Source organism: Pseudophryne corroboree, chromosome 7 (genome assembly GCF_028390025.1).
Source record: "Pseudophryne corroboree isolate aPseCor3 chromosome 7, aPseCor3.hap2, whole genome shotgun sequence".
NCBI lineage: Eukaryota > Metazoa > Chordata > Amphibia > Anura > Myobatrachidae > Pseudophryne > Pseudophryne corroboree.
The window spans coordinates 367,055,721-367,080,325 of record NC_086450.1 but is presented as its reverse complement, the minus strand read 5'-3'; the positions used below and the strand labels follow the sequence as shown (position 1 = coordinate 367,080,325).

Below are 24,605 nucleotides of genomic sequence, written 5' to 3'. Positions count from 1 at the left end.
TTCCTCCCTCAATGGCTTCCACTGCTGCGAAAGAGAGAGGACAGACCATAGCGGCCTGCACAATGTAAGTAACAGCAGTCCGGTGAGAGTCCTGGCATAGTACAGGTCTATATCAGAGTAGTACTGTAATCACCTCATTTGGGCTACATAGTAATAAATGGTCCAGTATAGCATATTACAAACACCAGCATTAAAAGAACAATGGAGTATCACAGGGGGCATTTTCCAAAATATTTATTTTGAAAACTGATGTACAAATACCTTTTAAGAATGAATTCTCTTAATACTGGGCATTTATAAAACAGCTCATTGCGAAGAATGACAGAAGCGCGGCCATTCCTTAAAAATTACAAAGATAACCAAAAATAATTATCAGTTATAATCATTTCTCCAGTAAACAAAGCAACATTGAAAATAAAACAAGTTTCCACATTGTGTAGATCTGAATTCTGCAGTGCTGCTGCATTTGCTCCAGCAATGTACATTCACATAACAAATGGCTTTTGCTTGCTCAGAAAAGACTTGTGGCTCGGACAGTACAACTTTACAGAACTTTATGTAACAGGAAAAAAATCTATACATGATATATTATTTTGTACAGGCCAGTCTTGAGAAGAAGAAGAAGAAGAAAAGAAAAAAAAAAGAAGACATTTGGAAGAAATTAACTTCATCTTAGCAATAACAGTTAATTTTTAAAGCAAAGACGTATGAAAGCTGCATGGTCCGCAACCATTACAGATTTGTAGATGTGCCACTATTAAAAGGTATAAAACATTACAACACATATGATTTTATTGTTTCCCTAGTCCATATAATGTGAGATCGCAATAGCAAGGGAATAAAGAATTATTGTGTGTCTGTACAGGGTCCCTTTGCGGTTTTTCATCCGCTGTAGATGTCTATCCTTTGAAATGTATTTAAACTTGAAGAAAACCAATTTTCTCTGTAAAAAACTTAAAGTCATGCAAAATTTTCTGTAAACATGATTAGCTTCGTTAGAGACCAGTAGACGGTCCCTAAAAAGCCCACCATCTATTTTACAATTGTAGTATAACCCACACAAAACTACTTTTCAGGAACCTTAAGCAGTGGCAGTACCAGAGGATGTGCTTGGTTTAAAGGATGGCTAGTTCAGTAACAAGGCACAACACAGAAGTTGTACAAAGCAACAAATGAACATAAAAAAAAAATATATATATTCTCATACTTCACAGCTTTAAAAAAAAACAAAAAAAAACCCTCACAGCATAGTTCATCATCCTCACGGTACCAAAGAGGGTCTCTGTTTGTAGTAAAGGGTTTAAGAACAATATATACAAGCTATTATAACCAGGGGTGCCATGCAGGATCCATGCGGCACAAATTATCCAGGCTGTTGGCTGCGGCTACTAATGTGTTAACTTTACTCTCCCCGCCATCAAACTGAGCCAGATTGTGCAACCGGGTAACGATGGCCGTAACCGCTTTCTGAACCAGCGAAACCAGCTGCTGGCTGTCCATGTTTTCAGGCTGCCCGGCCGGCGATAACGGAGAAGAGGTATCTTCTTGTGTCTTCTTGTGCCAGGCAATAATTTCATCCCTCAGAACCGTTTTAAGGATGCCGTCAACCTGTGCAAAAAGGGGAAAATTGTATAATTATATTAGGCTGTGTAAAACAGCTCAGTGGCTAACTGCAATAAGGTCAAGTCAGGTCCCATTAATAGATTCCTGCTGGCAAGCCAAGACGCATTTATGTGAGTGCTAGATTCAGTTCATAAAACACAAACCTAAATCAAAACAGATTCTAAACGGTGCTTTTAATAAGCTATGAACGACGACAACTTTACTATATTCATGTTGGATCTACCACTTATAAAATAAAAACAACCTCTCTGTATGTAAAGCCACCATGCAGTAATATAAAGCAATCTGAGGCACGTGGTGATGCTCAGCTACAACCATCAACATGCGCTATCCACTACTTACTACAAGAGCATGCTGGGGATTACTGTACTAAAAACCGGGGAACCTAATAATTTCCAATACTGCCGTTAATTAACTTCTGCAGTCTTTACGCTGTAATAAAACTAATAATAATGAATGCTCCAAAATGGTCTTTGTACATCATTTTTGGAAGTGGCAGCCATGAATTTGGCCAGAAAGATAAGCAGCTGGTATGACTGGATGGCTCTGCTCTTATACAAGCCGACTTCTCCAGGACGACCGTTTCCCTGAGCAGGAAGTCTAGAATATCACTGGTGAAATTAGATAATATACAGCATCATCATTCCAGCTGCCCCTCTTAATAAGTTCCATTCTGCATAGACCTCTCATACTAAAAAGTAGGACCATTATTTTGTACTAACAATTCATTTGCATCATCACCTTTTACATCTATTAATGGATAAAAAAATGGACGCAAAGGAGAGTAAAGTAATATATTAGATAAATCAGCAGTATAACAGTGGAAGTACTTTAGACGTGGACGGAGCTGTGGTTCACGCTGCAAGGTCCTGATGTACAGTACTTTGAGCGTGTGCCGGGCTGTACTGTGCATGTGCAGGTCTGCAATGTTGTCAGCAGATCGGCTGCAGACTCTCAGTGATTTTTGGTGGTGGGGAGGGGGCGGCGAAGGCTATCCTAGCCTCGGGGGAGTGCCGAGGCTAGGATCTACATCAGGAGACAGGTTTCCTGGCCTCTTTGTTGGATCTGCGGTGGCCGGCTTGTGCAACCCAATGGGTCATATAGCCGTCCGATGGGGTCACAGGTGATTGGATGCTGCATCCTAGGACTCACTAATGTAAACAGGAGTCTACTTATATCAGACGCAGCAGCGACAGCACCTCCAACCACAGCTGAATCAGGCCCTAGTGTGCGTTTGCTGCAGTTGTACAATCCCCTATCTCCGCTGAAAAATAAATCCGCCTTGTAAGATTCCTATTTTTGGGAGATTTGTTTATTTACGTTGCTCTTTATTGACCAATTCTGGTCAAAATCCGATTATTTTCTTATATCCAAAGTCAAGCAAAACATAGAAATCTTCCATAACCGTATAATTAACTAAACAGGTTTTCCATTGTTTTTCTTGTGTTAGCAGATTATTTTTATGCAAAGTTACTTTCCTAGGATGGATGAAATTGTTTCCCATCCAGAGGAAGCAACAGTAATTTTTTCCCCCATATAAAAAATGAAAGTGAGCATTTGTTTTATTACTCTCAGCAATCTAAGTACTTTTGGTGGTGGTGGGGGGTGTGTGTGTGTGTGTGTGTGTGTGTGTGTGAATCTGAGCTCATGGTAATACCTTGAAATTTGGCTGCGCAAAGCAACGAGCGACAGCAATCATTGAAGCTGTCAGTGGACCAGACACTCCAATCGTAGTGAGAAACTCGGAAATATTTGGGGTCAGCCGAAACGGGACAGGGCGATTGGCATCTAGGTCTCCAGTGGCGTCATTGATATCGAAGCGGAAGTAGGCAACATTAAGCTTGCCAGTGTCCTGTGAGCAGAAGAAAATCATATCAGGTACACAACATAATGCAGTTTATGAGAAGCTACAAATATAAACATTCCAAAAAAACTCTTTATTCGGATAATGATAAAAAAAAAAAAAAAAAGGGGGAAATAAAAAGTAATGCTGGACTGGTAACCCTCATGCAATAGCATTTGTTAAGTGTTTAAAACCTTACTGATTTTTTTTTCTTTTAAACCTTTGTATGTAACACCTAGCACATTGTCGATGAGATACAATGGCAAATTGGCACAAGATTGCTGGAAGCACAGTCTCAAAAATATCAGGATAATTTGCTTTTAAAAATAAATAAAAAGCGTTGATTTGTACAAAAAAAGAAAAATGAAAATGAATACTTATGTAACAAGTATTTCTATTCAATGTAATTTCACTACTGCGTCTCCATGAATGTTGAACGTCTAATCCAGGCATTCCCAACCACGGTCCTCAAGGCACACCAACAGTGCAGGTTTTAGTGATATCCAGGATGCAGCACAGATGGTTAAATCAAAATAACTGAGCTACTAATTAAGTCACCTGTGCTGAAGCCTGGATATCACTAAAACCTGCACTGTTAGTGTGCCTAGAGGTCCGTGGTTGGGAATGCCTGGTCTAATCCAAAGCACACATCTCATACTTAGGAGGACCCAGAGTCAAGCAGCTGCAGCTGAAAGGGTGAAGTCTGATGTGCAATTACAGGAGGATTTGTACAGCTATGTTCGGCTAGAGAGGTTTGAGCAACAACAACAGAAGATTATTTGCTACTTCAAATACACACACCTGTGCAATCTGTAACATCTCTGGATTCAGCCTATTCAAATGAAAGACAAATTCTGCAAAGCCGATCAAAGCCAGTTGGATGGTAAACATCTTCCTGAAGGTCCAGTAGTCTGTGGCATTGGGGAATGTGTGCAGCGCCCACTCCTTCAGCATACTGCGTGGCACCATGTTACTTTGTACTTCCTTCAGGATGTCACGCAGGACCTGCAGAAATAAGTTATTTTAGACTGCAGCTTTATCAGAGAGCGTTTACCAGCTCTAGGGGTGAACAACCTCATAGAAGAGCATGAGACAGATAAGTGTGACTACCGGCAGCTAATTCCAAACTTAAAACACACAATTAAGGCATTTCCTGTTACTGCTTGTACAACCATTTACAACTTGTATTAAACTAATCAATAGTGTTATATTCTATTCTATATTCCACTCACTCTGTGGAATGCCCCCCACGCACAATAAGACTCTCCTCTAGTCCCCAAACCTTCAATCACTCCCTGAAATATCACCTCTTCGGGCAAGTTTATAAAATTCCGGACCCACCCACATAACCTTTCCTATCTAATGACATCCCCACTGTACAGTCCACACACAGCCTCACATATTTTCTCTTTAATTACTTTCTCTTCCTCCATTACTGGTTCATCAATGCTGTGTGGCCAGATCATGCAGCCCACCAAGAACCTACCTTTGCAATCTGGCAGGACCATTATGCAATAGATAGCGCCTATCCTTGTGTATCAATGCCTATTTCCCTATAGACTGTAAGCTTACGAGCAGGGCCTTTCTACCTCTATGTCTGTTCTTACCAAGATTTGTTCAGTCACTGCTTCCAATCGTAACGCGCAATGAAATATGCTGCATTATATGAGAAACTAATAATAATAATAATAATAATAATAATAATAATAGTGTGGAAACATATTACTTGAAATCAAAACTCCTGTTCTCCCCATCTCATTAGTTACTGTGGTCTCACCTTTAACCCCGCCTCCCCCCAGGAACACCCCATCCTTTAATATGCCCAAACGGTTTATACCATTTAATTAACAAAAAATGATATTTAAAAAAAAAACACAGGTCAGCCTTTATAATCATTATACGGTTACATATACCAACATGCCGTGACGTATAGGCTGTTTAGGGGTTATCCACTTTTAGGAAAGCCCTGTCATATTGTGCCACAGCCTGCTCATTTCTGCTCCAGCACAAATCTGTGTCCTGCAAGCCACTGTACTCTTATATAGATCTCTACTGAGTACGGAGCCCTTTACAGCTGTACACAGTGCCCGGTAAGTAACTGTTTTTTTTTGTTTGTTTTTTAAACACAATCTGTTTATTAGGAAAATAAAAGTCACAATAATATGTTGTCATCAACATAGACAATTATAAACGGGTCAAACAAAGAAAAAACATAGACCTAGTTAGAGAGAACACAAGGAAGCAGTAACTTGTCTTTTAATGCTACCACTGACATTAGCGCAGGTGAAGAAACCCAAGCTTTACAATCTGGCTTGTTAGTCAGTGGAGACCCAAACAGCTGCCTATTGCTTTTCTGATAAAGATAAGTAATATGCAGGAGTGGTATTAGTAGGTAAAGGCACTATGGCTGCCGGTGCTCTTCATACGCATTAGTGTGGGCAGGACAAGCGCACTTAGTGGCTTCGGAGAGATGGATGGGGAATGAAATGTCATGCACTAGAAGCCGTTTTTCCTTTTTTATTATACAAGCCATTTGCTTCAATTAGAGAAATTGCTTTCTTTATTGGGCATTAACACTTATGTCATATTAAGCCACAAGGTCTCATAACTCACTGGAGGCTGTGCATTAATCTGCTATTTATGCAGAGCTCAGCCTGACTGCTGCAGAATGTTAATCCTTAACACAGCAGCCTGACCCTGGGTTGACAGCGCAGAGACAGAACAGCAGAGGGAAGTCTATAATGCTTATTTTCATATTCCCTTACTGGAATGGTCATAATGACCCAATGACCAGGGACACAGACAGTGGTACTTCTGCACAATGGGAAAAATTAAACACAGGTTGAATGAGGCAGTGAATAGAGTGCTCTTATTTATTCAGCAGATACAGACAGCAGAACAAGTGCATCCTGCCTCAGGCAAAGCAAGGACACACAAAAAGGTTTCCTTCCGCACAGTGGAAAATTATGCAGAAATGGGTCATATCGGGTGATTATCACATTCTAACCAAAGCAAAAGAAACACAGCTGACAAAAGTCACCTTTCCCAGACATATTGTTAGCAAATAGCATCCAAATACTTGTTAATTGCCAAGTATTCTGTAAACTGGGAATACTTGGTAGGGCTGCTTATAAGAGCAGTGTGTGACGTGCCATCTAAGCAAACACAGTTATACTCTTTAAAAGGTAGGCCTATAGTATGTGGTCATTGTGTCAACATTCAGAACATCAACAGCACATCTCTTAGGTTTAGAGTTCGACTGCAGTTGGGGTTAGGTATACAGATGTGTCCTCATAAGACAAGCCTCAATACGCCATGTGGCGCCTGGAACAAGCGAGACGTCCGGTCCTGTGCAGCTCTGCTCGCCACAGACATCTTTTACCCAAAGATGCGTTAATGTGATGCGGCTAGGAGGCACCAGAAGGCTACGCTTATTAATCTGATATGCTGCACTTGTATACTGGGTATGAAATCATTAGTTTAAGGCAAAAAATGTCTCACACAGCGCAGTAACCCAGATGATCCCTACTAATGAATTATAACATATTTATAGAGGGTTTTAAATAATAAAATACAGCCAGTAAACACATCATCTTTTATGCTGACATATTCTTTGAAAAGCAGAATTAGGGAGGTCAATCACGGGATCATCGGTATCCCAGAATTTTTGGCCTCGAATTTTTGGGATTGGAGGCTCCAATCACGGGATTTCGAGATTAATTTGTGCATGCGCAGTAATGCCGGGCAGCTCTGAGCACCAACAGCACCCTGCTCAGAATGGCGTAATCTAGGTCACGCTGCACAGCCACCCGGCCGCCCACTTAGGTACTGCGGCACAGCAATGTCCAGTCTGGTGTGACAATCTCAGGTATCCCGGGATTAAGTGTTTTTCAATTCCCGAATCTCAGGATTGAAAAAACGGCACAGGATTGGTCTCCCTAAACAGAATAATGGCATGTTGTAGAGGCGTTGTATGGGAGGGAAATGTGTTTCTCATGGAAAGTGTTTCTAATCTTGCAGATGGGAGTGGTCCACAAAGTTTATTGTTCTGCTCTCTAAATTTGCCACTTTCCTGTGGTTCAGGAAGATTTCCCCACTTTTCATGCACCTCATCCAGGTCTCGCAATGCAGAATTAATGCATGACATTGTAGTTAATGCAATAATGTACATAACCATTAATGTCCGCATTAACATAACACCAAACTAAGGTACTGGCGGCTACTGAAATTTGGCCCTATAAAGTTTGTAACTAAAGCACGCCTGTAATTCAGTTTAGGCAAATGTACCCATGTAAATCATTTTAAACAAAAGTAAGCAAAATTTGAAATGATTTGTTGAAGACAAAAATGTAGATCTGGTGGAACTGGTAAACAGACTATAGGGTATATTCAATTGAAGTCTGACATGGGGTATTCAAGGACATCTCAATTCGACTTTTAAAAAAATCGAATTGGGATGCGGGAGAGAAGAAGGGGGGAGAGCAGCACTACAGCATGTAGCGCGGCTCTCCCCCCCCCCCATCACTCTGCCTCTCCCCGTCCCTGCATCACAGCCGCCGCTCACACCAGCGTCCACCCGGCTCCAGCAGGCGATGTCTCGCTTGCTGGAGCCGGTTGACGCTGCTGTGAGCGCCGGCTGTGACACCCTCCGGCGCTGCTCTCCCCGTCCCCAGTGCGGCTCTCCCCGTCTCACTTCGACTTTTTTTTAAAGTCGAATTGAGATGGTCGGAAAGGGGGCCAAAACCGTTTTTGACACAAGCACGTGGATCGGCAGCTATTCCGCCGATCCACGTGCTTTTCGACAAGTCGAATTCCTCCATCTGTCGAAAAAATAAGATTTTACTTACCGGTAAATCTATTTCTCGTAGTCCGTAGTGCATGCTGGGGACTCCGTAAGGACCATGGGGATAGACAGGCTCCGCAGGAGACATGGGCACTTTAAGAAAGAATTTAGGTTCTGGTGTGCACTGGCTCCTCCCTCTATGCCCCTCCTCCAGACCTCAGTTAGAGAAACTGTGCCCAGAAGAGCTGACAGTACAAGGAAAGGATTTTGGTAATCCAGGGCAAGATTCATACCAGCCACACCAATCACACCGTATAACATGTGATAACAACCAGTTAACAGTACGACAAATAACAGAGCATCAGGTCAAACCCTTATTGAAGCAATAACTATATACAAGTATTGCAGAAGAAGTCCGCACTTGGGACGGGCGCCCAGCATCCACTACGGACTACGAGAAATAGATTTACCGGTAAGTAAAATCTTATTTTCTCTAACGTCCTAGTGGATGCTGGGGACTCCGTAAGGATCATGGGGATTATACCAAAGCTCCCAAACAGGCGGGAGAGTGCGGATGACTCTGCAGCACCGATTGAGCAAACACAAGGTCCTCCTCAGCCAGGGTATCAAACTTGTAGAACTTTGCAAAAGTGTTTGAACCTGACCAAGTAGCCGCTCGGCAAAGCTGTAATGCCGAGACCCCTCGGGCAGCCGCCCAAGAAGAGCCCACCTTCCTAGTGGAATGGGCCTTAACTGATTTTGGCAGCGGCAATCCAGCTGCAGAATGAGCCTGCTGAATCGTGTTAAAGATCCAGCAAGCAATAGTTTGCTTTGAAGCAGGAGCCCCAAGCTTGTTGGAAGCATACAGGATAAACAAAGACTCTGTTTTCCTGACCCTAGCCGTTCTGGCTACATAAACCTTCAAAGCCCTGACCACATCAAGTAACTCGGAATCCTCCAAGTCAGTAGTAGCCACAGGCACCACAATAGGTTGGTTTATATGAAAGGATGAAACCACTTTCGGCAGAAATTGTGGACGGGTCCGCAATTCTGCTCTATCCGCATGGAAAACCAGATAGGGTCTTTTATGTGACAAAGCCGCCAACTCTGACACACGCCTAGCCGAAGCCAAGGCTAATAGCATGACCACCTTCCACGTGAGATATTTCAACTCCACCGTTTTGAGTGGTTCAAACCAGTGGGATTTCAGGAAACTCAACACCACGTTAAGATCCCAAGGTGCCACTGGAGGCACAAAAGGGGGCTGAATATGCAGCACTCCCTTTACAAACGTCTGAACTTCAGGTAGAGAAGCCAACTCCTTTTGAAAGAAAATGGATAGGGCCGAAATCTGGACCTTAATGGAACCCAATTTTAGGCCCAAATTCACTCCGGACTGTAGGAAGTGAAGGAAACGGCCCAGCTGGAATTCCTCCGTAGGAGCATTCCTGGCCTCACACCAAGCAACATATTTTCGCCATATACGGTGATAATGTTGAGCTGTCACGTTCTTTTCTAGCCTTTATCAGCGTAGGAATGACCTCATCCGGAATGCCTTTCTCTGCTAGGATCCGGCGTTCAACCGCCATACCGTCAAACGCAGCCGCGGTAAGTCTTGGAACAGACAGGGCCCCTGTTGCAACAAGTCCGGTCTTAGAGGAAGAGGCCACGGGTCCTCTGTGAGCATTTCTTGCAGATCTGGATACCAAGTCCTTCGTGGCCAATCTGGAACAATGAGTATTGTTCTCACTCCTCTTTTTCTTATTATCATCAGCACCTTGGGTATGAGAGGAAGAGGAGGAAATACATAGACCGACTGGAACACCCACGGTGTCACCAGGGCGTCTACAGCTATCGCCCGAGGGTCTCTTGACCTGGCGCAATACCTCTGTAACTTTTTGTTGAGGCGGGATGCCATCATGTCCACCTGTGGCAGTCCCCACCGACTTGTAATCTGTGCGAAGACTTCCTGATGAAGTCCCCACTCTCCCGGGTGGAGGTCGTGTCTGCTGAGGAAGTCTACTTCCCAGTTGTCCACTCCCGGGATGAACACTGCTGACGGTGCGCTTACGTGATTCTCCGCCCAGCGAAGAATTTTGGTGGCTTCCGCCATCGCCACTCTGCTCCTTGTGCCGCCTTGGCGGTTTACATGAGCCACTGCTGTGATGTTGTCTGACTGAATCAGAACCGGTTGGTCGCGAAGCAGGGTCTCCGCTTGACGTAGGGCGTTGTATATGGCCCTTAGTTCCAGGATGTTGATGTGAAGGCAAGTCTCTTGACTTGACCACAGACCTTGGAAATTTCTTCCCTGTGTGACTGCACCCCAACCTCGGAGGCTTGCGTCCGTGGTCACCAGGACCCAGTCCTGAATGCCGAATCTGCGGCCGTCGAGAAGGCGAGCGATCTGCAGCCACCACAGAAGAGACACCCTGGCCCTGGGGGATAGGGTGATTAACCGATGCATCTAAAGATGTGATCCGGACCACTTGTCCAGTAAGTCCCATTGAAAAGTCCTCGCATGGAACCTGCCGAAGGGAATGGCCTCGTATGATGCCACCATTTTTCCCAGGACACGAGTGCAGTGACACCTGTTTTGGTTTTAATAGGTTCCTGACCAGTGTCATGAGTTCCTGAGCTTTCTCCATCGGGAGATAAACCCTTTTCTGGTCTGTGTCTAGAATCATGCCCAGGAAAGGCAGACGAGTCGTAGGAACCAACTGCGACTTTGGAATATTTAGAATCCAGCCGTGTTGCCGTAACACTTCCAGAGAAAGTGCTACGCTGATCAGCAACTGCTCTCTTGATCTCGCTTTTATGAGGAGATCGTCCAAGTATGGGATAATTGTGACTCCTTGCTTCCGCAGGAGTACCATCATTTCCGCCATTACCTTGGTAAATATTCTCGGTGCCGTGGAGAGACCAAACGGCAACGTCTGAAATTGGTAATGACAATCCTGTACCACAAATCTGAGGTACGACTGATGAGGTGGATAAATGGGGACATGAAGGTATGCATCCTTTATGTCCAGAAACACCATAAAATCCCCCCCCTTCCAGGCTTGCGATGACCGCTCTCAGCGATTCCATCTTGAACTTGAACCTTTTCAGGTATATGTTCAGGGATTTTAAATTCAATATGGGTCTGACCGAACCGTCCAGTTTCGGGACTACAAACATGGTCGAATAATAACCCCTTCCTTGTTGAAGGAGGGGAACCTTGACCACCACCCGTTGAAGATACAATTTGTGAATTGCAGTTAACACTATTTCCCTCTTGTGGGGGGAAGCTGGCAGGGCCGATTTGAGGTATCGGTGAGGGGGCATCTCCTCGAATTCCAGCTTGTATCCCTGAGACACAATATCTATTGCCCAGGGATCCAACTGGGAGTGAACCCACTTGTGGCTGAAATTTCGAAGACGTGCCCCCACCGGGCCTAGCTCCGCCTGTGGAGCCCCAGCGTCATGCGGTGGATTTTGTAGAGGCCGGGGAGGACTTCTGTTCCTGGGAACTAGCTGTGTTGTGCAGCTTCTTTCCTCTGCCCCTGCCTCTGGCAAGAAAGGACGCACCTCGGACTTTCTTGTTTTTCTGTGATCGAAAGGACTGCATTTGATAATACGGTGCTCTCTTAGGCTGTGAGGAAACATATGGCAAAAAATTTGACTTTCCAGCAGTAGCCGTGGAGACCAGGTCCGAGAGACCCTCCCCAAACAATTCCTCACCCTTGTAAGGTAAAACCTCCACATGCCTTTTTGAGTCGGCATCACCTGTCCATTGCCGAGTCCACAGGACCCTTCTGGCAGAAATTGACATAGCATTTATTCTAGAACCCAGTAGACTAATGTCTCTTTGAGCATCTCTCATATATAGGACAGCGTCTTTAATATGCCCCAAGGTCAACAATATAGTATCCTTGTCTAAGGTATCAATTTCCTAAGACACGGTATCCGTCCATGCTGCTACAGCACTACACACCCAGGCCGACGCGATCGCCGGCCTCAGTAAGGTAACTGAATGTGTATAAATAGACTTCAGGGTAACCTCCTGTTTGCGATCCGCAGCATCTTTGAGGGTAGCCGTATCCTGTGACGGCAGGGCTACCTTCTTGGATAAGCGTGTTAAAGCTTTGTCCACCTTAGGGGATTATTCCCAGCGTAACCTGTCCGTTGGCGGGAAAGGATACGCCATAAGAATCCTTTTGGAAATCTGCAGTTTTTTATCTGGAGATTCCCAAGCCTTTTCACATAACTCATTTAGCTCGTGTGAGGGGGGAAAGGTTACCTCCGGCTTCTTTTCCCCATACATATGTACCCTCTTGTCAGGGAATGGGATTTCCTCTGTGATGTGCAACACATCCTTAATTGCTATAATCATATAACGGATGGATTTAGCCAATATTGGCTGTAACTTTGCTTCATCGTAATAGACACTGGAGTCTGAATCCATGTCGGTATCTGTGTCAACAATTTGGGATTGTGGGCGCTTCTGAGACCCTGACGGCCTCTGCGACATAGGATCAGGCACGGGTTGGGACCCTGACTGTCCTGAGGCTTCAGCTTTTTCTAACCTTTTATGCAAGGAATTAACATTATCATTTAAAACCTTCCACATATCCATCCAATCAGGTGTCGGCGCCGTCGGCGGAGACACCACATTAATTTTCTCCCGCTCTGCTTCCACATAGCCTTCCTCATCAGACATGTCGACACAAGCGTACCGACACACCACACACACAGGGAATGCCCTTTTTGAAGACAGTTCCCCCACAAGGCCCTTAGGAGAGACAGAGAGAGAGTATGCCAGCACACACCCCAGCGCTATAAACCCAGGAATAACACAGTAACTTAATGTTAACCCAGTAGCTGCTGTTCATATATTGTTTTTTGCGCCTAATTATGTGCCCCCCCTCTCTTTTTACCCTCTTCTACCGTGTATCTGCAGGGGAGAGCCTGGGGAGCTTCCTCTCAGCGGAGCTGTGGAGAAAAAATGACGCTGGTGAGTGCTGAGGAAGAAGCTCCGCCCCCTCGGCGGCGGGCTTCTGTCCCGCTTAAATATGCAATTTTTGGCGGGGGCTCATACATATATACAGTGCCCAGCTGTATACATGTTTAACTTTTGCCAAAAGAGGTCCCAAATGCTGCCCAGGGCGCCCCCCCCTGCGCCCTGCACCCTTACAGTGACCGGAGTATGTGAGGTGTGTGGGAGCAATGGCGCACAGCTGCAGTGCTGTGCGTTACCTCAGTGAAGAACGGAGTCTTCTGCCGCCTGTGAAGTCTTCTTTGCTTCTCATACTCACCCGGCTTCTGTCTTCCGGCTCTGCGAGGGGGATGGCGGCGTGGCTCTGTGATCGGACGGCGAGGGTGAGATCCTGCGTACGATCCCTCTGGAGCTAATGGTGTCCAGTAGCCTAAGAAGCAGGACCTAGCTTCAGAGAATAGGGCTGCTTCTCTCCCCTCAGTCCCACGATGCAGCGAGTCTGTTGCCAGCAGAGCTCCCTGAAAATAAAAAAACCTAACAAAATACTTTCTCTCAGCAAACTCAGGGGAGCTCACTGAAAAGCACCCAGCTCGTCTGGGCACAGTATCAAACTGAGGTCTGGAGGAGGGGCATAGAGGGAGGAGCCAGTGCACACCAGAACCTAAATTCTTTCTTAAAGTGCACGTCTCCTGCGGAGCCCGTCTATCCCCATGGTCCTTACGGAGTCCCCAGCATCCACTAGGACGTTAGAGAAATTTGGAGTTAGACCTAAAAAAGTCGAAAACTGATGTTTTTTTCGACAGACGGCAGCTTTCGACTACAATTGAATATACCCCTATGACTGTGTTACTGCTGGCACATGACAGACTTTCAATGCGTCATGCAGCGTCAAGACATGGATAAATGAATAAGCAGTCATGTGTCTTTAATGGCCTATATGTATGGGGAAATAATGAGTGGCAACATAAGATGTATTCTTAGGAAAGCCTATGGCGGGTACGCAATTAGCTCAGCTTTTTCACTATTTTTAGTGCAAATGGAGATTCACCCTATGCAATAGCAGGGCCAGATTTTCACCTAGGCGAAAATTGTGGCAGGGGAGGAAAACACGTGGATCGGCGAATTCACTTGTTTTCCGTTGCAAATGCGGGCCATTTTCACCGATTGAGGCATTTTTCACCAATGCCTTTTCACTTAATAAAAAAGAAGAAAATAAGAATTTACTTACCGATAATTCTATTTCTCATAGTCCGTAGTGGATGCTGGGACTTCCGTAAGGACCATGGGGAATAGCGGCTCCGCAGGAGACTGGGCACAAAAGTAAAAGCTTTAGACTAGCTGGTGTGCACTGGCTCCTCCCCCTATGACCCTCCTCCAAGCCTCAGTTAGGATACTGTGCCCGGACGAGCGTACATAATAAGGAAGGATTTTGAATCCCGGGTAAGACTCATACCAGCCACACCAATCACACTGTACAACCTGTGATCTGAACCCAGTTAACAGTATGATAAACGTAGGAGCCTCTGAAAAGATGGCTCACAACAATAAACAACCCGATTTTTTTGTAACAATAACTATATACAAGTATTGCAGACAATCCGCACTTGGGATGGGCGCCCAGCATCCACTACGGACTATGAGAAATAGAATTATCGGTAAGTAAATTCTTATTTTCTCTGACGTCCTAGTGGATGCTGGGACTTCCGTAAGGACCATGGGGATTATACCAAAGCTCCCAAACGGGCGGGAGAGTGCGGATGACTCTGCAGCACCGAATGAGAGAACTCCAGGTCCTTCTCAGCCAGGGTATCGAATTTGTAAAATTTTGCAAACGTGTTTGCCCCTGACCAAGTAGCTGCTCGGCAAAGTTGTAAAGCCGAGACCCCTCGGGCAGCCGCCCAAGATGAGCCCACTTTCCTTGTGGAATGGGCTTTAACAGATTTTGGCTGTGGCAGTCCTGCCACAGAATGTGCAAGCTGAAGTGTACTACAAATCCAACGAGCAATCGTCTGCTTAGAAGCAGGAGCACCCAGCTTGTTGGGTGCATACAGGATAAACAGCGAGTCAGATTTTCTGACTCCAGCCGTCCTGGAAACATATATTTTCAGGGCCCTGACTACGTCCAACAACTTGGAGTCCTCCAAGTCCCTAGTAGCCGCAGGCACCACAATAGGTTGGTTCATGTGAAACGCTGAAACCACCTTAGGGAGAAATTGAGGACGAGTCCTCAATTCTGCCCTGTCTGAATGAAAAATTAGGTAAGGGCTTTTATATGACAAAGCCGCCAATTCTGAGACCCGCCTGGCTGACGCCAGAGCTAACAGCATGACCACCTTCCATGTGAGATATTTTAATTCCACAGTGGTGAGTGGTTCAAACCAATGTGATTTTAGGAACCCTAAAACTACATTGAGATCCCAAGGTGCCACTGGTGGCACAAAAGGAGGCTGTATATGCAGTACCCCCTTGACAAACGTCTGAACTTCGGGCACTGAAGCCAGTTCTTTCTGGAAGAAGATCGACAGGGCCGAAATTTGAACCTTAATGGATCCTAATTTTAGGCCCATAGACAGTCCTGCTTGCAGGAAATGCAGGAAACGACCCAGTTGAAATTCCTCTGTGGGGGCCTTCTTGGCCTCACACCACGCAACATATTTTCGCCAAATGCGGTGATAATGTTTCGCGGTTACATCCTTCCTGGCTTTGATCAGGGTAGGGATGACTTCATCTGGAATGCCTTTTTCCATCAGGATCCGGCGTTCAACCGCCATGTCGTCAAACGCAGCCGCGGTAAGTCTTGGAACAGACAAGGTCCCTGCTGGAGCAGGTCCTTTCTTAGAGGTAGAGGCCACGGGTCCTCCGTGAGCATCTCTTGCAGTTCCGGGTACCAAGTCCTTCTTGGCCAATCCGGAGCCACGAGTATAGTTCTTACTCCTCTCCTTCTTATGATTCTCAGTACTTTGGGTATGAGAGGCAGAGGAGGGAACACATACACCGACTGGTACACCCACGGTGTTACCAGAGCGTCCACCGCTATTGCCTGAGGGTCCCTTGACCTGGCGCAATATCTGTCCAGTTTTTTGTTGAGACGGGACGCCATCATGTCCACCTTTGGTTTTTCCCAACGGTTTACAATCACTTGAAAGACTTCTGGGTGAAGTCCCCACTCCCCCGGGTGGAGGTCGTGTCTGCTGAGGAAGTCTGCTTCCCAGTTGTCCACTCCCGGAATGAACACTGCTGACAGTGCCACCACATGATTTTCCGCCCAGCGAAGAATCCTTGCAGCTTCTGCCATTGCCCTCCTGCTTCTTGTGCCGCCCTGTCTGTTGACGTGGGCGACTGCCGTGATGTTGTCCGATTGGATCAATACCGACTGACCCTGAAGCAGAGGCCTTGCTTGACTTAGGGCATTGTAAATGGCCCTTAGTTCCAGGATATTTATGTGAAGAGACGTTTCCATGCTTGACCACAAGCCCAGGAAATTTCTTCCCTGTGTGACTGCTCCCCAGCCTCTCAGGCTGGCATCGGTGGTCACCAGCATCCAATCCTGAATGCCGAATCTGCGGCCCTCTAGAAGATGAGCACTCTGTAACCACCACAAGAGACACCCTTGTCCTTGGAGATAGGGTTATCCGCTGATGCATCTGAAGATGCGATCCGGACCATTTGTCCAGCAGATCCCACTGAAAAGTTCTTGCACGGAATCTTCCGAATGGAATCGCTTCGTAAGAAGCCACCATTTTTCCCAGGACTCTCGTGCATTGATGCACTGACACTTGGCCTGGTTTTAGGAGTTTCCTGACTAGCTCGGATAACTCCCTGGCCTTCTCCTTCGGGAGAAACACCTTTTTCTGGACTGTGTCCAGAATCATCCCCAGGAACAGTAGACGTGTTGTTGGAATCAGCTGTGATTTTGGGATATTTAGGATCCACCCGTGCTGACGTAGCACTACCTGAGATAGTGCTACTCCGACCTCTAACTGTTCCCTGGACCTTGCCCTTATCAGGAGATCGTCCAAGTAAGGGATAATTAAGACGCCTTTTCTTCGAAGAAGAATCATCATTTCGGCCATTACCTTGGTAAAGACCCGTGGTGCCGTGGACAATCCAAACGGCAGCGTCTGAAACTGATAATGACAGTTTTGTACCACAAACCTGAGGTACCCTTGGTGAGAAGGGTAGATTGGGACATGGAGATAAGCATCTTTGATGTCTAGAGATACCATATAGTCCCCTTCTTCCAGGTTCGCTATCACTGCTCTGAGTGACTCCATCTTGAATTTGAACCTTTTTATGTAAGTGTTCAAGGATTTTAGATTTAAAATTGGTCTCACCGAGCCGTCCGGCTTCGGTACCACAAACAGCGTGGAATAATACCCCTTTTCCTGTTGTAGGAGGGGTACCTTGATTATCACCTGCTGGGAATACAGCTTGTGAATAGCTTCCACTACCGCCTACCTGTCGGAGGGAGACGTTGGTAGAGCAGACTTCAGGAACCGGCGAGGGGGAGACGTCTCGAATTCCAATTTGTACCCCTGTGATACTACCTGCAGGATCCAGGGGTCCACTTGCGAGTGCGCCCACTGCGCGCTGAAATTCTTGAGACGGCCCCCCACCATGCCTGAGTCCGCTTGTAGAGCCCCAGCGTCATGCTGAAGACTTGGCAGAAGCGGGGGAGGGCTTCTGCTCCTGGGAAGAGGCTGCCTGGTGCAGTCTTTTTCCCCTTCCTCTGCCCCGGGGCAGAAATGAGTGGCCTTTTGCCCGCTTGCCCTTATGGGGACGAAAGGACTGAGTTTGAAAAGACGGTGTCTTTTTCTGCTGAGAGGTGACCTGGGGTAAAAAGGTGGATTTTCCAGCCGTTGCCGTGGCCACCAGGTCCGATAGACCGACCCCAAATAACTCCTCCCCTTTATACGGCAATACTTCCATATGTCGTTTGGAATCCGCATCACCTGACCACTGTCGCGTCCATAACGCTCTTCTGGCAGAAATGGACATCGCACTCACTCTAGATGCCAGGGTGCAAATATCCCTCTGTGCATCTCGCATATATAGTAATGCATCCTTTAAATGCTCTATAGTTAATAATATACTGTCCCTATCCAGGGTATCAATATTTTCAGTCAGGGAATCCGACCAAGCCACTCCAGCGCTGCACATCCAGGCTGAGGCGATTGCTGGTCGCAGTATAACACCAGTATGTGTGTATATACCTTTTAGGATATTTTCCAGCCTTCTATCAGCTGGTTCCTTGAGGGCGGCCGTAACGGGAGACGGTAACGCCACTTGTTTTGATAAGCGTGTGAGCGCCTTATCTACCCTAGGAGGGGTTTCCCAACGTGCCCTAACCTCTGGCGGGAAAGGGTATAGTGCCAATAATTTATTAGAAATCAGCAGTTTTTTATCGGGGGAAAACCACGCTTTATCACACACCTCATTTAATTCATCTGATTCAGGAAAAACTACTGGTAGTTTTTTCACACCCCACATAATACCCTTTTTTGTGGTACTTGTAGTGTCAGAAATATTCAATGCCTCCTTCATTGCCGTGATCATGTAACGTGTGGCCCTACTGGACATTACGTTTGTCTCCTCACCGTCGACACTGGATTCAGTATCCGTGTCTGTGTCGACCATCTGAGGTAACGGGCGTTTTAGCGCCCCTGACGGTGTCTGAGACGCCTGAACAGGCACTAATTGATTTGCCGGCTGTCTCGTGTCGTCAACAGTTTTTTGCAAAGTGCTGACATTGTCACGTAATTCTTTAAATACGACCATCCAGTCAGGTGTCGACTCCCTAGGGGGTGACATCACTAACACAGGCAATTGCTCTGCTTCCACATCATTTTCCTCCTCATACATGTCGACACAATCGTACCGACACCCAGCACACACACAGGGAATGCTCTGAAAGAGGACAGGACCCCACGAGCCCTTTGGGGAGACAGAGGGAGAGTTTGCCAGCACACACCAGAGCGCTATATATATACAGGGATAACCTTATGTAAGTGTTTCTCCCTTTATAGCTGCTGTTTTATATTAGCTGCCAATAGTGCCCCCCCTCTCTTGTTTTACCCTGATTCTTGTAACAGGACTGCAGGGGAGAGTCAGGGAGCCGTCCTTCCAGCGGAGCTGTGAAAGAAAATGGCGCTTGTGTGCTGAGGAGAAAGGCTCCGCCCCCTTCACGGCGGCCTTTTCTCCCGCTTTTTTCAGGAAAACTGGCAGGGGTTAAATGCATCCATATAGCCCAGGAGCTATATGTGATGCATTTCTTTAGCCATATAAGGTTTTTATAGTGTTTTATTGCGTCTCAGGGCGCTCCCCCCCAGCGCCCTGCACCCTCAGTGACCGGAGTGTGAAGTGTGCTGAGAGCAATGGCGCACAGCTGCAGTGCTGTGCGCTACCTTATATGAAGACAGGAACGTCTTCTGCCGCCGATTTCTCCGGACCTCTTCGCTCTTCTGGCTCTGTAAGGGGGCCGGCGGCGCGGCTCCGGGACCCATCCAGGCTGAACCTGTGATCGTCCCTCTGGAGCTAATGTCCAGTAGCCAAGAAGCCCAATCCACTCTGCACGCAGGTGAGTTCGCTTCTTCTCCCCTTAGTCCCACGATGCAGTGAGCCTGTTGCCAGCAGGACTCACTGAAAATAAAAAACCTATTTAAACTTTTACTTCTAAGCAGCTCAGGAGAGCCACCTAGCATGCACCCTTCTCGTTCGGGCACAAAAATCTAACTGAGGCTTGGAGGAGGGTCATAGGGGGAGGAGCCAGTGCACACCAGCTAGTCTAAAGCTTTTACTTTTGTGCCCAGTCTCCTGCGGAGCCGCTATTCCCCATGGTCCTTACGGAAGTCCCAGCATCCACTAGGACGTCAGAGAAAAGGTATTGGTGAAAACACTTCAAAAGGGCCCTAATTGAATACTCATGTGGGGCGAATTCATTAGCTCCGAAATGATCGTAACTAATTGCATAGCCCCCTATGACTTATCCAGAGGAGAGCATTAAATGACAGTAACACTGCTGCAATAAAGCATAACAGGGATCATTATGCTGCACAGTGGGTTGCACACAAATGCTAACAGATAAAGTTTACATAAAACTGAATGGCATAAATTGGGTCACAGCACCAGTGTAATAAGTAGGAACTTCCTTTATGTTATGCAAGGTGAGGTTTTTAAGGTAAAGTGTACATATAGAAATTTTACTAACCCCCATAGAGGTTGGTAAAGCAGATGTGCACATTATCAAGTATGCATATGTTATGCTTTACTATACCCAAGTGGCCAAAGTTTATATAGATCTTATTTCCAGGTATAGTGGTGGTGCTGTCACTTTTGCAGTCTATTAAGTGAATGGTTTAGGTGCAGCAAGGTTACATGAACAACCTAAAACGTGACTTCAGAGGCTTCCAGTGAATGGAAGAAGAAGGAGTTAAAGAAATGTAATACATTCAAAACAATAGCAGGAATCTATCTTCATGCAACACACAACCGTGTAAACATCAGAAAGGCGCATCCAGCTGCTCAGGATGACGGAGCTTATAATCTTACGCCGGGCTCATTTTCAGTGAACGCAAATGCATACCACAGGATGACTGGCTGCAGAATGGTTGTACAGCGAGGCTTCCAGATTCATTAATCAAAGATTCCATACCTGATGACTGGCTTGTGTCCCTCGTGCTTGAACTGTGGCCAATCTGTCATAGTAACGTGAAATGGGGTTGTCATGCTCGATGCCTTTCTTGGCACAGCGCTGCTTATAGATCTCCACCAAGGATAGAGAAGAGGGATTGTCTTCAACCAGACGCATCTGCGGCGAGACGGCCACAACACGGGGGACTGGAAATGATTGTTTGGAGAAGGAGAGAGAAGTGGTAAGGAAATTGATGAATGCAACAGGAAAGCAATGCAGACAGGAAGGCCTACACGTCACTTAGTAAATACCTCTGCCAGACCAAGGAATTAGCAGAGGAAAGCACTTGGCCTCCAACACCAACTAAAGGCAGTCATAGAGAAAATCAGTTCATTCTAAGCCAGAAAAAAAAAAAAAAAACACCAACTTTTTGTGGAAAAGTAACTGTAGCCCTGTGACATGAGGTGGCGATGTTATGTGTACCACAGGTTCCTGGCAGCTCACATTACTAATCAGCAACCCAGACTAGTTAGAAGTGCATCTTTCAGATAACGACATCATAAAATATAGAGAATTCCTATACACCTAGGTATCCGAAACCAAAAATATTTCGCCCCATCATAATGTAATTTAGTTTATTATCACATACACATATATATTTTTGTATATCTTATGTGCGTGTGTGTTGTGCATGTGTGTGTATATATATATATATATATATATATATAGAGAGAGAGACGAAAAAGGAGAGGCGGCACTCGGAGACTTTAAAGTTTAAATATTGTATTAAACAAGTAGACCAACGTTACCTTGACAAAGGGGTACACTGACCCCGAAACGTTGGTCTACTTGTTTAATACAATATTTAAACTTTAAAGTCTCCGAGTGCCGCCTCTCCTTTTTCGTCTGTCTGGATTTCCTTGGAAGGCACCGGAGCCATTATCAAGTGGAGGAGGGAGTGTCGGTCCGTGGGAAGTATATATATATATATATATATATATATATACATACATATACACACACACACATACATACATATACACACATACAGTACCAGTCAAAAGTTTGGACACACTTTCTCATTCAATTATATATATTTATCAATTTTTTTCTCTTTTTACGCACATGTCTAATAAATACAGACATGAAAAAAGAGTGACTGACATTCACTATTGAAAGTCACCTACAACACTAGCTGTTACACACTGTGTTATTATTAAAACTATTTTACGTGATCAAATATATGATGTAAAGCTTATATTTTTTGCATGTTGACGTTCCCCACTAAAAGTGTTACCCTTCCCTCCATACATGCCTGTGTGTAGTGTCTGCTGATACTTTGAAATTGTACTTACTTTAAATACATACTAATAAAATGATCATGTTTTAGACACACAAAAAAAAAAATTCTTATATTTTTTTCCTTCAAGCGTGCCCCAACAAAAAGAGTTTTCTTTTCTTTTTTTGTCGTCTATTACAAATTTATAACTCTAGGGTGCACCACCAACAAAATTATGTTAAGCTATTGAGAGATACACTATTTTTATGGTGGTCCTGAACATCTCTCTTGTGATGCCAATTTCAATTATTGGGTAAGTGCGGAACCCCACCCTTCTTGCAAGCTCGCATTACTCCTCAGGAAGACTACAGCATAAATGAAAAGGGCTTTAGATCTCTGGACCAATTTTTTTATTTTTATGCAACACACACAACTATTAAGACTAGTAACAGTCAATGTGCCACTAGGGTTTACATTCAATATAGCAATTCTCTGCCACCTTAAAGCTCCCGTACATTCTGAGGTGTTTCGTAAAAAATAGTTTTTTTGCATCCCACCCCCAATTATTATCTACTGAAATAAATGCGCTCTGCCTGGATGGTGAAGCCCAAATGATGTCTCTAATACATTTACAGGAACGCCAGTGAAATATTGAAGAGCTTTGTTCCCCTGAACCTCTGCTATACCGGTAACATGCATTATCTCCTTTCCAGCGCTATGTAGTTGACTTGGTTAGCCACAAGGTGGGTCAGATTGTGGCAACAACAATTTGCACCCCCTAAATGTTCTCTTGTATGGCGAGTGCAGCAACATTGTTGCAACAAAGTAAAAATACTATCTATACAGGCAGTCTGTTAAATTCTATTAAAGGCAAATTACCCATGTAATATGGATTATAATATGCGCCACTTAATAAAATAAAACCCATAGTATTTAAGGTGCCTCTATGCTGCACACTTTTTGTGCGTTTGTGAACTGATTATTTTATTTTTTTCGCCCACTGCTTGGACAAATTCAGTGCATTTACAACAGGTCACCACACCTGAAATCCATTTATCTCTATGCGAATAAATTGTACATACCCGCCAGGGATTAGCACAGCTATGCTACATTTTGTTCAATTGATTCCTATAGCCCGCATTTTCTTCCTATAACCAGTTATTTGTACAAAACATAACAATGCCACTGAAAATGAATGGGCTATACCTCAGTCTCCAGCTTTCCTGCTCGTTTCCATTCAGCTCTCTACACAATGACACTGCCCGTGTCACATGCAACAACTAAACCAGTTCTGCCCTAGCCTTTTATGACGGAGCCCCAATTGTCTGGGTACAATTAATCTATGAACTCAAACTACAGTTTCCCAGTAGAACGTATTGCTTATCTGGCCAACAGTTGACCACAAAGTCAGATCTGGACCCTCTTGGGGTCCTGATCCACAGGTTGCACACATCTGCACTAAACAATGAACATTGTTCTCCCACACTGACAAATGTCATCAGTGCATTAATGTCTGATTAAATACACAATGCGGCGTTACATTATTGTGCCATTACTGCATTAGTGACTAATACAGAACAAGAAACAGAACTGAGCAGGTACAAACTGTCATCTGGAGATTACCATCCGCATTAAGGGATTAGCAGCAGCAGTTCCATCGTTCAACCTAAGCCATAATAAAATATTTACCTGTGCAGATTTACCCACCATAACAATGTAATGTGCAGCTGACACACAGCTTCCACTTATCTATTTTACTGAATACATTTAAAGGGACAGGAACTCAAGAAAAAATAATTTTGTGTTTTGAACTTTTATAAGGTGAACCGTGCAGACATAACAAGTGGCTAACAAGCAGGGGTCCTGCACAGGAGTACAGCCACAAACCCGGCAGTCCTGGACATTTTAACCTCTTAAATCTACTGTATTTTGGATGTGTTGATTCAGGGCCATACCACTTCCGATGACGGTTGTCCTGTGCATGCGTCGTCACTTGCAGAGCCCTCTAAGTCAAAGATTGTGCCCGTTTGGGAGTCGGAGTGGCAAAACTGTGGTGTGCTTTTACAAATGGTGGTGTATCACCCCCGTTTTGCAGGCATGCCAGAGGCCAGGGTCTGTCTCTTCCAATGCAGAGTTCCTTGCACCAGCAGAGGAGTTCTGAGTAAGCTTAGGCCGATGGCTGGGACCAGTGGCGGCACCAAAGGTGGGGCTGCAGCATGGTCCAAGAGTCACAGCAACTGCCACCCCAAATGCTGCCAAACATCGCCGTCAGAGACTCACTGGCAGTTCCTGTGGCTCCCCTACCTAAATTGTGTACTACGCTGCAGCCCCACCTCTGTAACCAACAGTGGCTGCAACCTACATCGGCGATGGTGATACGATGCTGCGTTTTCGATCTATCACTTAGATGTGCGCTACAGACAGGAGGCGTCATTATTCTTCAGACACCTCATATGGCGTTAGCATATTTTC

At 45.3% G+C, this 24,605-nt stretch overlaps 1 protein-coding gene across 2 annotated transcripts in view; it reads right to left on the bottom strand.

The window, feature by feature from the left end:
* Nucleotides 1–218: 218 nt before the first annotated feature.
* Nucleotides 219–24,605, bottom strand: part of TRRAP (transformation/transcription domain associated protein) — a 212,749-nt gene continuing 188,362 nt past the window's right edge. For both annotated transcript variants that reach the window (XM_063934508.1, XM_063934509.1), the window contains 4 exons: nucleotides 20,876–21,060; nucleotides 4,268–4,471; nucleotides 3,281–3,475; nucleotides 219–1,608 (listed from right to left, as the gene is read on the bottom strand). In XM_063934508.1, coding sequence (XP_063790578.1) covers nucleotides 1,324–1,608; nucleotides 3,281–3,475; nucleotides 4,268–4,471; nucleotides 20,876–21,060 — 869 coding nt within the window. In that variant the 3' untranslated portion in view covers nucleotides 219–1,323. The remainder of the gene's footprint in view (nucleotides 1,609–3,280; nucleotides 3,476–4,267; nucleotides 4,472–20,875; nucleotides 21,061–24,605) is intronic.